This window comes from Cataglyphis hispanica, chromosome 11 (genome assembly GCF_021464435.1).
Source record: "Cataglyphis hispanica isolate Lineage 1 chromosome 11, ULB_Chis1_1.0, whole genome shotgun sequence".
Taxonomy (NCBI): Eukaryota; Metazoa; Arthropoda; class Insecta; order Hymenoptera; family Formicidae; genus Cataglyphis; species Cataglyphis hispanica.
Genome location: NC_065964.1, coordinates 7,563,687 through 7,581,206, shown reverse-complemented (window position 1 = coordinate 7,581,206; position 17,520 = coordinate 7,563,687). Strand labels below are relative to the sequence as shown.

Here is a 17,520-nt window from a genome sequence, read left to right as displayed (position 1 = left end):
ATTTATAATAAATCTATACGCGCAAATATTAATTATTATTGTACTAATACTTTCTGTATTTTTAAATAAAAGAATCTCTAGTATATTTTATATGTATTACACATTAATATAATAATAATTATTATTGCGGAGATAAGCAAGAAATATTTTTGTTTATAAGTAATAAATAAGATAAAGTTATTGATTATGTTTATCTCATAGTTGTTTTACCATAATTTGATACCTTCCTAAACATGGACATGAATCTTCTTCTCTTGTTCATTTTTTGTTGCTTTTTATGGCTATCCTCATTTACTAAATCACGGTTAACTATAATCGTGCGCACTAATCAGAATACAATCGGCTCTTTGTACGGCACTTTTGTCATTAATCAGACGCATATTTTATTATATGTATAGGACCTCTACGCATTATGCTCTTGTGTTATTTCAATACCAGCGATATTCTTAAATGTTGTATGTTGACGTTTATCGCATGACTTAATTAATCACGCCCGTGCTAATAATTGCTAATTATAATAATTATAAGATTGCGTTTTAAAAGATAATAATAAAGAAATGTGATTTTCGGGTGAATCGTAGCTTCGTGCGAGTATTTATTTTATTTTTCTGTCGCAACATAATTAAGTGCGCGTCTGATTAATGTCGGCAGTGCCGCGCGATCGTCGTATTCTGATTAATGTGCGCACGATTGTAATTAATCGTATTTTCGTAAATAATACGGGTGAATAATACGGGTAAATAATAAGGGTGCCATAAAGAAGGAGCAAAGGATGAACAAGAGAAGAGAATCAAGGCCGGGGTGGCATTAAACTAGGGCGGAGCAACCATGGAATAAGTATAATTTATAACTTTTTATTATTTATTACTCATAAAATAAATTTCTTATTTATCACCATGAGATAATAATTACTATTAACGTGTAAAAAATGTGTATATAAAATATAGATTCTATTTAAAATATATAAAGTATTTATGTATATATTTATATAATAATTGATATTTGTATATAGATATTTGTACATAGATTTATTAAAATATTTTAATAATAATAAAAAAATATTTATAACTATGTAGCTTGTTTATATAAGAATTATACTTTTAATTATATTTTTTATAAATTTATATCTAAAAATTATTTTTTCCACAATCTAATAATTTTATTATTAAATATTTATTAAAACAGTAAACAATAAAAATTGTATATATTATTGTACTTAGCATATGTATTGCAATAATTACTTTTGAAAATATTATTTTGTTATGAACACTATCTTATAATTTTAATATATAATATTTATAATTTACAAATTAACATCGAATACTCGAATAACCTCGCCGTTGCGCATCGTACTGATAAGCCAAATAAAATTATGTGTATATGTATATTTCATTTATTATTAGATTTTAATTAGTTCTATTTAATAAATAGTAATTAATCTAACACAAAATAAAAAGGGAATTTATGAAAGTATCTAAAATTCTGACACTTTTATATGCGTATACTTATATATAATTAAAAATTTCTGGTATAAATTTTGTACAATTTTTTATACTTATAAATTTTTTTATGCAAATATATAATTTTTAAGCAAATATAAGTAAGATTTTTTATGACATAAAAAAAATAATTAATTTTTATAATATACGAAATTTTCGAAGGAATCGATACATGACGAGTGCAACTTAGATAAAATAAGAGTCAAAGCGGGAAAAAAATTAATTAAAATTTTAATCATGACAATCACTCGCGCGTAAAATCGTCCTATTGTTCGTATCCGCGATTTATCACATCATCTATGAGTATTTACATTTCCAACTATAATAGAATGCATACAAGATAACATGTCATATGTATTGAATTTGGAATAATTGGAATACAAGAATAATCACCTACGACAAAATATGAAAATTTAAAATATATCAAAACGAATAATGATTATAAAACGGATAATATCTATATTCAAATTATTTTTTATATATTTTGTGTCTTATTTCTATATTACTAACTCAAAATTTATTGATGTTTTGACGTTTTTATTAAAGAAAAATAAACTTTAGATTGTTTAAAAATAATAATATAAAATTCCTCACGTTTTATATGTGATTTTTTGAATATGCTCTGCATATCAAAAACTGTAATCTTTTTAAAAATAACATAATAAATAAATAATAATTAATTTGTATTATTTATGTGCTGTATTATTTATATTATATGTATATTTAGATCATCTTTAATGTAACCAAGTTGTACTGAGTGATTCACTAAAATAATTCGGTAAAATTAACAACATAAAAGCATTAAATTCATAATGATATTTGTAAATATATTTTAATCAATTATATTAAATGGCTATGTTAGCTCTTTTCATAAATAATAATCCGTAATCAGCTTACTCCCCACTTTGCGTATTCTGATAGCTTCACTTAAACGAGAGATATTGTGTATGTGCAAAGTGGCATATGTTGCTGTACACGAAGGATTGATTTTTCCGCATCTTGTTAAAATTTATCTTTCATTTGAGCTATCCAAAACCGCGATCATGTCGAATACATCGGCATTTATTGAGAGCATAAATTCCAGCAGCGAAAGAAATCGCCGTTCGTAGGATCGATTCGGTTTGTTCAACGTTGCTATTGTCGTATCTAACAAATTGTAACTACGGTATTTACGAGATGCTCGAGTGACTAAAAAGAAATATGGTATACATCACCTAAATTTTGCTAAAAGTTGCGCCAACGGATAAACACATATTTCACTATTAATATTAATTTATTATAATTTGTTTTTCCGATTGCAATTTGTGTTTAATATTATCAATGTTAAATACACTATCAAGTGTTTTTTTTTGGCTGCAAATTTGGTAATAAATTAAAAACAAACTTTTTATTAACCAAATGTTTATGATAGTTTATCGTGGATAGCGAAATAGAACATTCTAATATTACAATAAATATCTTAATGCGATATAGCCTCTAAGAAAATCTCTATAAAGATTTCTTAGAAATTGCTCTGATAATTGGCATTATTTTAATAATTGAACGCGCTTAAATTTATTTAGCACAAACTTGTAAATGCACTGACAATTCTCATTTAATCAAGATCGACAAATTACAATGCTTGCTCTCTTAAAAGTGATATACTGATATTTTGCATGGATTATGCGACTGGAAGCGAGTAAACCATCTAATAGTAGTTTCATGGTAATCCGCGGTGGTGGTCGTTCATGTGACATCTCTAAGGAAATGAAGCTATTTCCGACAGACGACATACGAGTTCCGCGTGCGCATTGCTAAACAAAAAGGAACTCGTGCCGCGAGCTGTTTTCCGCTATGAAACGTCAAGCTTTCACTTTGATTCGAGAGAAATGTTGATTAAACTTGTCATAAATTAGTAGCGAGATTAAATCTTCAATGCCACGCAATGTGCTCATTTGCAAAGAAATTCGAGTTTCCAATTATGTTTTTTATAATTGCAAATGCAAAATACATAGGCTATTTCAAATGTAACAAAAAAATTAATATTTTTAAATATAATTTATTTACATGAAAATACAAGAAGATACAGAAAGTCGGAAAGATACAGAAGATACAAGATAAATTTAAAATGTGTAAGCCGATTTACTATAATAAAGATCTAACAACAAACGTTTAGTAATATAAAAGTTAATTTTTTCCCATTTTTTATCGCATGCAAAGCATGCCAAAAATTATTAATATTCATTTGTATTTAAAAATATTTGTAATTCAGCAATTTATAATTATATTAAATAGAATAAAAAAAAATTTATATTTTGGAAAGATGAATATACATACATAATTTATTTTTTTTTTCAAACTTATGTGTTAGCGGGTGTGTGTGTGTGTGTTTCTCAGTCATAATAAAAGTGAATGCAAAGAATTGCATTTTTTAAGGAAAAATATATAATTGAATATTGATGTATATTCTTAAAATTATTGTTTGAAGACTAAAGAATTATGAGATATATGTGCAAAGACATTGAATGACTTACCGAAGAAACAGCAGACGAATACGATAGTGTATAAAGTAATAAAAATTACTTTTACATCAGTCCTGTCAAAGATATAGTCCTCGTTTGATGATACATTGTAAAGCAGAGTTTCGTTGTTCAAATAAGTTTTATTGTTACTGATTTCATAGGTATTCCGATCCCTGAAACAAAAAAAATAAACTCTTGTCGTAATGATGGCACACTATAATTCAAATTTTTTTGTTTCTTGGTCGCGATTGATGCGTTTTAGATAAAACATGAAAATTAAAGTAATTTACAGAAAACGAGTATTTGAAATAATTGTTAATATAAACATCTACATTATGCAGTTTTTAATTATTAATTTTTAACCACATTATTATTAATTTTGTTTTGTATAAAAATCTATTACGATTACTTTCGATTAACAATTAAGTTCGTAATGTAAAAATATATTTATTTTTATACTAGATTCTAGTTTTTTTGTGTCACATACTGAAGAGAAAACATGTGTGTGAAATGAATATGAGAATAATAAAATTATTCAATTTAATATTTTACTGTGTTTTAGAAAGAAAAGGGGAGAAAGTAAAACATATACGAACATCAGGCGAAAATAGTTTAATGATCCGCAGGAAGGTACGGAAAATCGAATTTACGTGAAAGAAATATCCGCGGTCTCGATTCTTTTTATGCTAATATATATATATATATATATATATATATATATATATATATATGATGAAATAAAATATCATCATCAAAAACATTGGACCGATTTAACGTGCAATTAAATGATCATTGAAAAAAAATGTTTTCTTTTTCAATTTAATTTGTTTTTTTTCCATTTAATTTAATTGAAGCTATGTATATTATGTTAAATAATAATAACAGCATTATTATACGCAAATATTATAATAAAATTGTAGATATATTATATTTATTATTTTTTAAAACAGTTGGACAAGTTAAAGCTATTAAAAACGATATAGAGAAAATAAAATTAAGGTAATTTAATTTATCTAAGAATAAATATTTTGCATAACTGAAATTAAAATTGAAGAAATTAATATAAAGCTACAAATATTCTATAAAACGTTATATTATAAGACTTTATACATATAACATTTTACAATAAGTCTGCTGTTATATAAGTGTAAAGAGTTATTTAAATTATTATTACAGCAATATTGCGTATCATTATTTACAATTTTATCCCACCTTACAACTTTTATGTAACATGAATAAATTAAAGAATATGGCGCACATGCAATCTTTTTTATATCGAATCTTTATATATTTCTTGGAATTAAACGGCAAACAAGTGTTGATTATGATATCTGATTTTACGACTACGTGCGAATAAATTCAGCCGGATACTGGTAGGGACAAAGGTTTACAGATTTACAAGCATCCTGAAATAAATCGAAAGATAAAACGTTTTACAATGTCCTGATATGTGATATTTTTATTTGTGTATTTTTTATTTTGCGATACACGTATATATAGAGTAATGCAATCAGTAGTCAACGTAAATTTCAATTTTTTACAATTGTTTTGGAATATATATATTTTGAACAAAAATAAATTATATTATATGTGTGTTTGTTCTGCTACAATTTTTCGACTACAATTGATATCATCAAACCAAGTTCAGCCAATTACACGCGGATAAACGAATAACAGAGAATTCTCAACTTATATCGTGAGCCGCTTTTTATCCACGGCTTTTAAGATTAATTTTTATAAAATAATGAAGCGAAAAAGAAAGGAATATACAAGAGAAATATATATTATATATATATAGTCTTTTAAAATATAAACATTTATATTAAATAATATAAATACAATTAGAAAAATAAAAAGTTTTTTTCTTTCTGAAAGTATAAAAAATAAAGAATTTTTTTCTCTCGTTTGCTTATTATTTATTCGCATATTCAATAATATTAATAAACGCATGCACGAAAATCAACTGAAATAAAAATTATGAACAGATGTATATGTATTATCTGTTAAAATGAACAACCTGAAATATTTTTGTCCTTGATTCGGAATAAAAGCTTGAGAGCGCCAGAAATAATGGCCATATATGCCCTTGAAAAAAATAACTTCAAATTTGTGATAGTATTCGCGCGCGGCTGGAAAACAGGAGGATACACGTATATAGATATATACGAATGTGCGCAAAACGCAGATTTCTCACAAATTCGTCCTTTATTTTTACCGATACGCCGTGTAAAATGGCAACAAGTCACCATCAGCCCTATTCGTTCATTGTTTTGCCTTTATAACGAATTCGCATTGAATTCGTTAGATTGCAGAAAGCGTAATAGAGAAAGATAGAGGATAGAGGGATCACGGTTACAGGCTGAATGCAATCATTTAACCCTGCGAGCAAATATAGCATCGGATCAGATCGAAAATAGGATTATCTTTTTCGAAAGTGAGATTGGGACAAGAGGTATACGCGATAGGATGTCACGGGTTAAAGAGGCGAATCGATAAGAGGTTGAAGTTGATCGGCCGATAGTGGACATGTATGTTCGTCAAGCGATGATTGTAGCATCGGCATTTTTGCGTGTCACCAAATCGAAATACATTAATTTTGTAAAAATACACACATTTTTGTAAAATGATATGCACATTCGTAAAATATTTAATTAGACAATTTAAAAAAGATTACGTACACATATACACATACATATATACAGTCGTTTTATTGATTGCAGAATCAAAAGCAAGACATTAATAAAATTTGTAACTCTGAAGCATATTTTGTATGTCTTCGTCAAATATATATAACAATGTGACAAGGATAAGCATTTTTTTTGCTAACTTATTTTTAATAAAAATACGACGAAAATTTCTGCAGTTTTTGATAACTTGCAATATATTGGGTATTCTTTGGATTAAATTCGTGACTTGCAAACTACGTACGTGATATGGATTCATCGCTGCGAGTAATTCAAAATTCCTTCTGCTTCAGTGATAAAAAATTAAACTGATTTATATATTTTTTTCTGTTGACACGCTCTCTAATACAATTCAATTTTTATCTTGACAAATAAATGTTGCCATTGTGCGATATACTCGTAACATTCTCGTTATATTTATAGTCGTAACATCGTTTTGGTGATTTAAAATCCGTGGTTACATTTTACTCTTTCCCAATGGAATATCCTATAATCTTTTTATAATCCTACCTTGTAAGACGTCACTTTATCGATCGCTTCTTATCGTTTAACTTTTTATTAGAAGCTCACAAAATCCGTTATGGCAAATGCAAGAGATACTCAAGAGGGATTTACACCTTCCCTTTTTAGTGATCTTGTATTCGGACTGTGTGTGCGGATGTATGTATGAGAATTTATCGAAAATTTTTCATATAATTTTAATTAAAATACTTTCTATAATAAATTCCTAGTTTTAATAAAAATTATATTTGTTTTATATCCCACGAGTTTCATATGCACGTTTATTTGTTTAAATATTATTGATAATTATATAACTGACATTTTTATCTCAAATATTTTTAGCTCTTTGTGAAATCCGTTATGAAATGTTAAATATGTAATAAACAAAGAGTATTTTTTCTCGAAATGATTTTCTTGATTAAATTAAACAGTATAAGAGATGCTTGAACAAGGAAAATATATGTATTTGAGACTAGATTGCATTATTTCTCAGCCTAAAGTAGATGAAATCCGCATAAACGGATTACTCCCCTTCCCAATTTCCCATTCCTCCGTACGCACCCACGCATATCTTTGCCTAAGTTTGCGATATTTTATCACTATTAAGAGCAGCGCATGTTTTTTGCGTGAGTTTTGCCTAGGTCGACGTGTTCCATACATCGTTAGTCTTCCTCTGTTCCTACGCAGGTTGACAATGATAACGCACCTGTCACTGTTACATTGGTATTAGTTTTTTCTTAGTAGCGACGAAAGTTTAGCTTGCGGTTTACATCTCATCGTTTTATCCAATTAATGCAATCTTTTCTCGATTTTATCGCATATTTTTGATAAATTTGTCTGAATGCTCGAGAGATCGAATTCTTTACACATTCGCGTGCGTACATTTACTTATTTTAAATATTGTTAATAATTGTATAGCCGACATTTTTTCCAATTTAGAAAACAATTTTAAAAAGTATTATATTATCCAAGATATTTTTACATTGATTACCTTTTTTTATTTTAAGCTGAAATATACAGCCATCCTATACATAGTATCTTATTATGCATCGTGGTTTTCCAATATCGCATCAATCTTCTTATCGCTGACTTGTAGAAATCAAACATTTTCTATCATTCAGAAATATGTATCGATTTATCTCCTCTAACCCAACCCACCATGAAGAAAATGACATTGTTATGGAAAGGAAATAGTATTGTTATGGAGATATTGCTCTCTTCGTTGAATATATTGTTGTGGGATAATCAAAGAAATAAATCTTATTCGATTTGCGGCCGAACTACTCCCAACAAAGTGAAATGATATTATTTTTTCTTTTTCTTTTTCGCATGCAAGAGTTCGCGTACCCATGTCACTAAATCTTGCGACACGACGCGAAGTTTCCATCGCCGTCGAGAATATTGAGTTGTTTTCTCGGCGATAGATCTGATGTCGTGTTGTCTGGACTATCCTGAAGCTTTGTCACAGTGCTTGACTGGTTTGAGAATCATGCGTTGATTCAGAATAGATCACCGGACCTTAGCATGCGTGACATCTTACCGATGTCTCTTTTTAGGAATTTCTCTCTATGTAGTGTATATTAAGAAATAGATTTTTAGAGACAATTGTCACTTATATATCTTTTTTTCCAACAAGGAGAATTATTGTTGAGGGCTGTTTTACATTACAGAATTGTAGCATTCTCTGCATAAAAGCAAATTAAAAAATTTTTTTTTCTTTTAACACACATCTTGTATTTTCTTTCTCTTATATATTTTCAAGAAAATAATTTACGTAATATAAATATAAATTAATTAAATAATATTTTGTGACTTTTGCTACTTTTACGAAATATTAAAGCTCTCTTTTTTTTTAAATATATATATTAAAAACTATTTCATTTTATTTAAAAGTTATATTTTTCATTGATAAATTATTTCTCCCGCAATATAAATTTACTGAATTAATTTTTTTTTTTTTAAATAAATTATATATATACTTTATTCTTGCTAAAACGTATTTTGGGGGAAATAGAAACATCAGAAGAAGTTTGCTCTCTAGATGTTTCACTCTCTCAAGGCAGTGTCCCCAAAAGACGAATTAAGCTCTCAGAAACATAACCCACCGAAATTCTGTAGAGACTTATTCATCTTGTTTCCACCCGTATACTTGCGTTTCTCGTAATGTCCACCACAAACATACTACCTACGCAACTGCCTTCGCGTATCGTATATAAGAATAATTAATACGTCGTAAAGACTTGTTATCATGTTTCCCAAGTGAATAGTTAGGTGAAATAATGGTGTAAATCGGAAAAAATAATTTTATCAGATTACTTATGGAGGTTGTGGGACACCCTGTATAAATAAAATCATTATTCTTAACAATCTTTTAATTTTTCTTTCTTCAAATACAATTACATAACGAGAAAAACTATAAGCTGTACAAAATTTATATATATATAAAAATTATATAGAATCACATAAATTTTATAATTGCTAAAGTTTAAAAGATATTAATTTTTCTTTATCAAATAATATGTGTAGGAATTAGAAATAGTGCAAAAAATACTTTATATAATTAAAGGCTTTTTATAATGATAGATAAAATAAAAATTACGCCACATTTTATTAGTAATAATGAATGCACATAATTACTAATTATCTTTAAATTCATTTAAAAATTACACTGGCAAGTAGATTGCATAATTAAACTAACTCTATTAACTACCACAAATCAAACTAGAGCAAAGCGGAACGGTAGAATACCAATAAATCGCTGTATAGGAAATTGTAAGAGATACTACAGCGGTTATTCAAATATTTACGATTTATTGGCATTCTATCATTCCGCTTTAGTTTGTGATTTGTGGTAGTCGATAGAGTTAGTTTAATTATGCAATCCATTTGCCAGTGCAATTTTTAAATGAATTTATAGATAATTAGTAACTGTATGTGATGTCACTGCAATTATGGAAATAAAGTTTGATTTAGTATTAACTTTAAATAGTTATCTGAAAATGAAATTTAAATTCTCTCTACATAATTTAATAAAATTGAAAGAGAAAAAGTGAGAGAGGCAATTTATTATTTCTACAAAAAAGACAGATTATTTGATATAATAGATATACTTATATTTGAATATATAATTTGATTGAATTAATATACTTAATAAATTTCAAAAATTAATTGTCATCGTAGATGTTTGCAAACTTTTTCTTAAAAGTATTTTTGCATTTATATTTTTCTGTGATTGTCGAATACAAAGAAAAATGCGTAAATTAAACCGAAGATGTGCGAAATGCGCACATAAATAGAGATATATTTCTATATCATTTATCTTATATATCTCGGCACAGTTGTCAAAAAGGATCATCAAGCAATCTTACAAAAGCTAACTCTCCCGCGATTACGTCCTTTTTCTATTCCCTTATGGTGTAAAATAATATGGTGTAAAATAAGAGGCATTCCTTCCCCAACCGTCTTTTTAGTTGTCAAATTTGTCAGTAGTTGGAAAAAATTGCTATAGGCATTCGTCGTATCATGCAAAAAATTCGTGAAAATATTGCCAATGCGAAGCAAAACAAACCATATCACTTGATTAATATTTTCAATAGGAAATAGACTGTGTTATTCATAACGTTTTCAATATCTTGTTATAAATTCAGAAAGAAATAAACTCAGCTCAATCAATCGCTGAAATGTTTACACTATGTGTGAATACACTATATAATAAATCCATGTGTGTTCTTTTCTTTTTTTTTGTGTTACGAGTGAGTCTAATACAGATTTTTGTTTCAGTTAGTATATTGAAATGTTGGTCGGAAAAAAATACAATTTAACAGCATTTGTGTTTTATAAAATGCTTTTTACGAAGCAACTCTCCATTATCTAACGTTATTGTATAGTTGCTTCTATAATTATTCTCTAACATTAGTTTATGCATCAGTAAAAACTGTATTATTTAAAAAGTTATTTAAAAAAAAAGTGTTTTTATAATGCAAATATTTTTTTCAGCCATCATTTCAATCACATGTCGATGCGACTAATTACATTCAAGACTGAGCTTTCTCATTAATTTTCAGTTCGATGTCTACAGGAAAAGTGTTACAAAGTCCATTATAATAATTGTCAACTTATGGAAAGTTTCATAGTATTCGTCAAGAGTTGCGCATCTTTTTTACAGAGAGACAGTTCTTCTGCAGGATTGAATTGTTAATTCCGATCGTAAATTTTCTTTGTAGACAAAGACGTTCTATATCGCAATTTTAAGAGAAACAAAAAATCAAGAAATAGAAAAATAGGAAAAAGCAGAGAAATAGAGAAAGAAGCAATTTCGGACTTTTTCGGAGTCGGGCTTTAACGGCAGTCAGTCGCACTTTAACTTTAATCAATCTGACAGACACCATAGATTTTGATAACACAACGGTCTTCGCCAATCACGTCAGTTTGTGTTGTGATTTTTTCTATGAATGCAACACTCTTTTACTAATAGCATCTAAAATGAAATTTATTTTCCTGCATATAAGGAAATTCTTGTGCTACATTCAGTATTTTCGTCTTTTTAATCGACATATTATTTAAAGAATCGAAATTATACCGCTCCTAATCGATATAATTATATATCTAATTTCGTAATTGTAGGCTACAAAAAAGAGAATTTATAGTATAATAGCTCTTCGCGATTGTAAATTACACATATTCGTGACGTGATCTTAATCTCGATCAATATTTACATTAAAATTTAATATCAAATGTAAAATCGAAATCTTAAAATATTCATGTCTTGTATGTAATTACACATGTATATTTCATATATACAAAATTAATTGCTCTTTTTATTTTACATAAAAAAATATGATCAATACGCTTGACAAATAATTTTCTTTTATTTTATATAAAAATCAGAAGTAGATACACACATATTTTCGAGGACAATAAAAAAATTTAGTATTTTTAGTTTTTAAAATATTTTTTTAATAACCAAAAATTATTTTTTTATTTTTCTTGTAGCAAATCTAATTTTCTTTTTAATAAATGTGCTTTACTTTATATTAAAATTAATATAGATATTTATAGCATTATAAATCAAGTGTGTGACAAATATGCACATGTTAAACTAACAATAAAATAATATAAATCAATCGTCACCAATTTGCATACGATTACATAGAGATTCGATGTGTACTTTTGAGATTTTTTGATCAGTAATGAGATGCAAATCAAAAACATGTTGTATGAAACACGCAAAATTTTACGGTTGATACAAAGATGATTGAAATCGTATACGAGGAATTAATCGTGCGTCGTACCAAGATAATTAGTGGATCTTTGAATTCTAATTGTTCCACCAAAATGTAGAGTAATTAAATTCATCTGGCGGAAAACTGGCATGAGCGAAGTCGGGAAAGCGAAACAGAGTTGGCGCGTTGGGAAGCATATTAGCCGTAGTAATTAATTCTAAACTCAGGCAATTCGGCAAGAAACATATTTACCACGAATAATGTCAAAGTAAAATTTACCATATAAAATGTGTAAAAAAAGTGCACATTGCAGAAAATTTATTTTAATATTTTTTATGTGATATGAAAATGCAAAAATCTTTTAGAGTATTATGTATTACATGCATGTGTGGTGTGTGCTTGATGTTTTAAAACTTCTGAGCAACCAAATATTTTCTCAATAAAATTAAAATTAATGTTATAGTCTATGTTAGTATTTTAAAAGCAATTTATAATTTTTTAACAAAAATTTAATTTGAATAATAAATACGTGGAGAAACTTTATTCAAGATTCAGTTGCTTCGAATGATAGAAAATATAATAAAATTTAATTTTAAAGATAAAAAAGTAGCAAAATTTGAGAAAAAATATTAAAATTTTTTATTTAACAATAACAAATATTCAATTCTTATGCAACAGGTAAATGCTTCGATCTTCCGGAATCCTTTTATCCCCAAGTCTTTAGAGATTCTTGAATATTTACTTTTTATGTACGTATATTCTTAGCAGTGAAATCCCTAAAAATCCTCGGATACTTGGATGTTTAGACCCTTGAAAACCTTTTTCTAGGATAAAATTTTCATCATGGACAGTTCAACCTTAAATTTTAAGAGTAGAATCTTGTTAGTGAAATTTATCTTCTCTAGACATCGCTTACAATATTTATCGATTTTATATCGTTGGTCACTATATTTTGTAATTTGAAACGTGAAAACTGTAGAAACGTAGAAAAAGAATAGTGATACATGCAAGAGTCTTTATTATGTATATAAGTCTATAATTTAGCAGATTGCATCATTGATACAATGTTATCAATGATATCTATGAATCAATATATTATTGTGTCGCTAAATATGTTTTGTAATAAATATTCATGTAGTATATTGGTTTAATAACACGAATAATCAGTCATTATCTGATCATTAAATTTTTGATAAAATCTGTCAATGACATAATATTTTGATAATAAGCTTTAATTTAATGCGGTTGGAAAATTAAATAGTTTTTTTATTCTTTTTTTTTTAATGATTCAATGACATATAAAGTATTGCTTGTCACACGCGTCAAAAAGTAAATCACTGCGATATCTATATCACTGTGTGAAAAAAAATAATGGAAGACGTATCACATTTGACGTTTTAACGAAGTCCATTCGATGGAACTTGAAATGTCAAAATTTATCAACTGCTTACTCAACTCGATAAACTCTACGACGTATCGCTCACGTATTATTACACATGATAATCTTTGACATCAAGAAAAATAAAAAGAATGAGATAAAAAATACATTTCTATGTGATGAAAGCGATAACAATCATATCATATTATTTAGAAATATTAGTTTATTAATTATGGAGAAAATTTTAAGCAAAAACAAAACAAATATAATATGAAATAAATTAATTAAATTGATTAAATTACATAAAAACTATACTAATTTTTAATTATTATTATAATTTTTTGTAAAATTATTATTTTGTTTATTTTATTATAGCATCTAGATTCGAAAGAAAAGTTATAGCTATATATTATTTATTTTTCTAATTAACTTTGAAAAAACGTTGAAAAAACTAAAACAAAAATCGCATTTTTACAATTTTTTTCTTGTTTGTTTTGTTATAAAATAAGATTATATGAGATCTTTGATAAAAATATTTTATTTTTATCAAATATTTTATACTTTATGAGAAAAAATACGTTGATAAAAATGTGCGTGTATTTGTTTGTTGCTTGGAAGAGGGGGAAAAAAAATAGAATAGTGTATCAATTCAAATTATAAATATTATAAATAATCAATATATTAAATTATAAATATTATGTAAAAAACATTAATATTATATTAATATAGAAATAAATAAGTAAATAAGTAAATAAGTAAAATATATATTGTGTTTTCAAGTTTAGTTTTAAAAGTGGAAAAAAACAGCGTTATAAGTCGTTGTGTAGTTTATTTATTTTCAAGAAATTTTAGTTTTATTTAAAATTATTCTGCAAAAAGTTTTGAAACTTAAAACATAAAAAATGGTGAAGAGAGTAAAAGTTAGAATACTATTGGATGACCATATCTCCCAGTTTGCTAGAATTAAATTCGGATTCCAACAGGAAAAGTATGTGAACTTTTATGTAAGTAGTAGATGAACAATATCAAATCAGATTGACATAAATCACATTGACTTGATAACTTTATGAAAACTTTCAATAACTCTCTTTGTAATAACATGGATGTATATGAACAGATGTAAAAAGATATAATAGCTTGGCGATTAAATTTTTACATTTAAATATATTAAATTTTACATAATTTTTTATAGTTTTTTAATATATAAGTTTATTATATTTATGCAAAAAAAAATAATTTTAAATAAATTTTCATTTAAGATTAATTTTTTATTAAAATTATTCCATTTAGCTATATTTCTTCATCGTATTAAAGAAATATATATATATAAAGTTTTTATTTTAAAATTTAATTACAAAAATATTTAACAATTAAGAAAGGTTGTACTAAATATATACATATAACTAACCTTTTTTATAATAATTTTATTAAAGAAAGAAGAGTGTTCGAATCACGCACACACACACACACACACACACACACACACAGTCAAGAATTCATAAGTAAAATCCATAAATGATTTGTTAGCTATAAAATACTTAAATAATTTTCGAATTAATATAAAAAGTCATCAAATATTATAAAAACACTCTCAATATAATATCGGTATATTAATTAATGAGCATAATGCATTATTTTTACTTGAATGCATTAAATCAACATTCTTCAAAAAAATAATTTTTATTTATATTCGGTGACGAGTGTCGGTAACGTACGATGTAATGTTTCGGCAGAATTGTAACAGCCGTGAAAGGGAGAATGAACAATAATTATTTTGATACTGTGAGATTAAACTGAAATATATTTGACTGTCTTGAACATTTCTACCCCAATATTCGAATTACTTTAACTTCTCACAGAACCTGCAAATGGCGTTAGAAATTTTAGGATCTGATAATCCTATTCTGTAGGAAAATTATGATCCCTACGGACTCGTAACGATCACCATAAATTCTATCTGAAACCTGATAATTGCCTATTGCGTGTTATTTCAAATAATATAGCATGTAATTCGGCAAAATCAAATTGCAAACTAATTACGTGAATCGGCTTTATATCTATTAATTACGATATTCAGTGCTCTTGCATGGTATGATGTAATTAACAATATTGTCATTATTTTTATTATCATGTAGGATTGGATTCAATAAATTTTTATTTCGTTCCATTTTAATAATAAATGCTTGCAATGCATTTAATAATATGTTTCAAGATGCACGTGTCTCAAATTTTAATGCAACAAGAATTATTTATGTTTGCATTTACATATTAAAATATAATAGAAAATATTACTTAGGAAAACGTTGTTTTGTTTGTATTTGTTTTCGTTTGTTATTTTATCTTATTAATCGACGCAATTTATCGAAGTAATTGCTCGATTCAAAATATTGATGTTAAAGGGGACAACCTTAAAGATATAATATGTATCGTAAAAAATAAAATGACAATTACTCTCTTGTCAATTTTAATAGCAAAAAGTTTAGAGTATGTAAATTTTTATGAAAAATAATACATCATTGCATATAATATACTTTAAAAAGGTAGCCTTTACATCGACGAGTTAAAAGAAGCATTTTGTAACTTTTCTATTAGAGAGAGCGTACACCACACACATACGTAAAAACTCTCTGATTTATAAAGAAATTATATTCTAGAATATAGTAATAAATGCCGGAATTTCAAATTATGTACAAAAGTAAAAGTAGAAGAATCGATTTAAACTACTTAACAGTGCAGGAAATGAAATAAATCGATAGCAGTTCCGATTTAACGATATTAATTCCAATTAAAAGTTATTCAACAATTTGACTTACTTCGTCGTCTCCTGATGGGCAATCTCCGTACGTGCCATTATGACATTTTGCTTCGTAATCTCCCTCGACGATTCTTGATATTCGTTTTGGATGTACATGAAGATGCTCATGGCAGGAAGAAATTTCGAGAAAATAGATGAGAGACAGTTAGACTTTCTTTTTTTACGCGTTTTGTAAACCACCTGCCGTCTCGCTAATTTGCCGACGATGCGCTTTGCTCTGTACTGGCGAATAATGATGGACGAAGCCGCGTTAATGAATTTCTTCCGTCGACAAATAGCGCGGTGAGTAAAATAAGATGAGCATACCGCGCTCGCCAAGATTAAAATCTCCTCATTTCTTCTCGACTATCTTATTATCGCGTCGAGATCCGTCGAGTTTTCGTTGGTGTATATATTGCATTAATGCGCAATGCAATATCGATTTAATTCCGTTTGTTGTGTAAATTTATTTCTATAATCACACCGATGGAACGGCATCGCACTCTTTATTAAGTGGGATTATGCATCGTCATTGTAATGCAAACCTTGAATCAATTTAGTGATAGTTTTTTTTGTTCACTTTTTGTCTCTTTTTCCATTCTTCTTATTTTGTAATTGCATGGAGCAGACATATTTGGCTTACAGGAAGAATATCAAGAAAGAATGATTAACGACGTAATATAAGATTATACCGTTTCGCGCATTATCCTTGGAACACGATTATTTTCTCGGACGTAAGGGTTCTTTAAGTCTGTCTTTTACGTATTTCATATCCGATTTGGTCGACCTTGCAATCACCGGAAACTCGTAACAAATAATTTTATCGTAGCACGTAAGGCTAAACGACAGATTATATACGTGAAATCTTTCATTGTACACAAATAGTTTGTAGACTCAATAATTGGCATTTGACATGACATTTTTATAACCCGAAACTCTTG

The 17,520-nt window shown here is 27.2% G+C and overlaps 1 protein-coding gene across 1 annotated transcript in view; it reads right to left on the bottom strand.

The window, feature by feature from the left end:
- The window catches only part of LOC126853219 (trissin receptor-like), a 44,020-nt gene extending 26,500 nt beyond the window's left edge, over window positions 1-17,520 (bottom strand). Inside the window, exons 1-2 of the mRNA XM_050598812.1 lie at window positions 16,599-17,520; window positions 4,013-4,173 (exon numbers count right to left, since the gene is read on the bottom strand). Coding sequence (XP_050454769.1) covers window positions 4,013-4,173; window positions 16,599-16,708 — 271 coding nt within the window. The 5' untranslated portion in view covers window positions 16,709-17,520. The remainder of the gene's footprint in view (window positions 1-4,012; window positions 4,174-16,598) is intronic.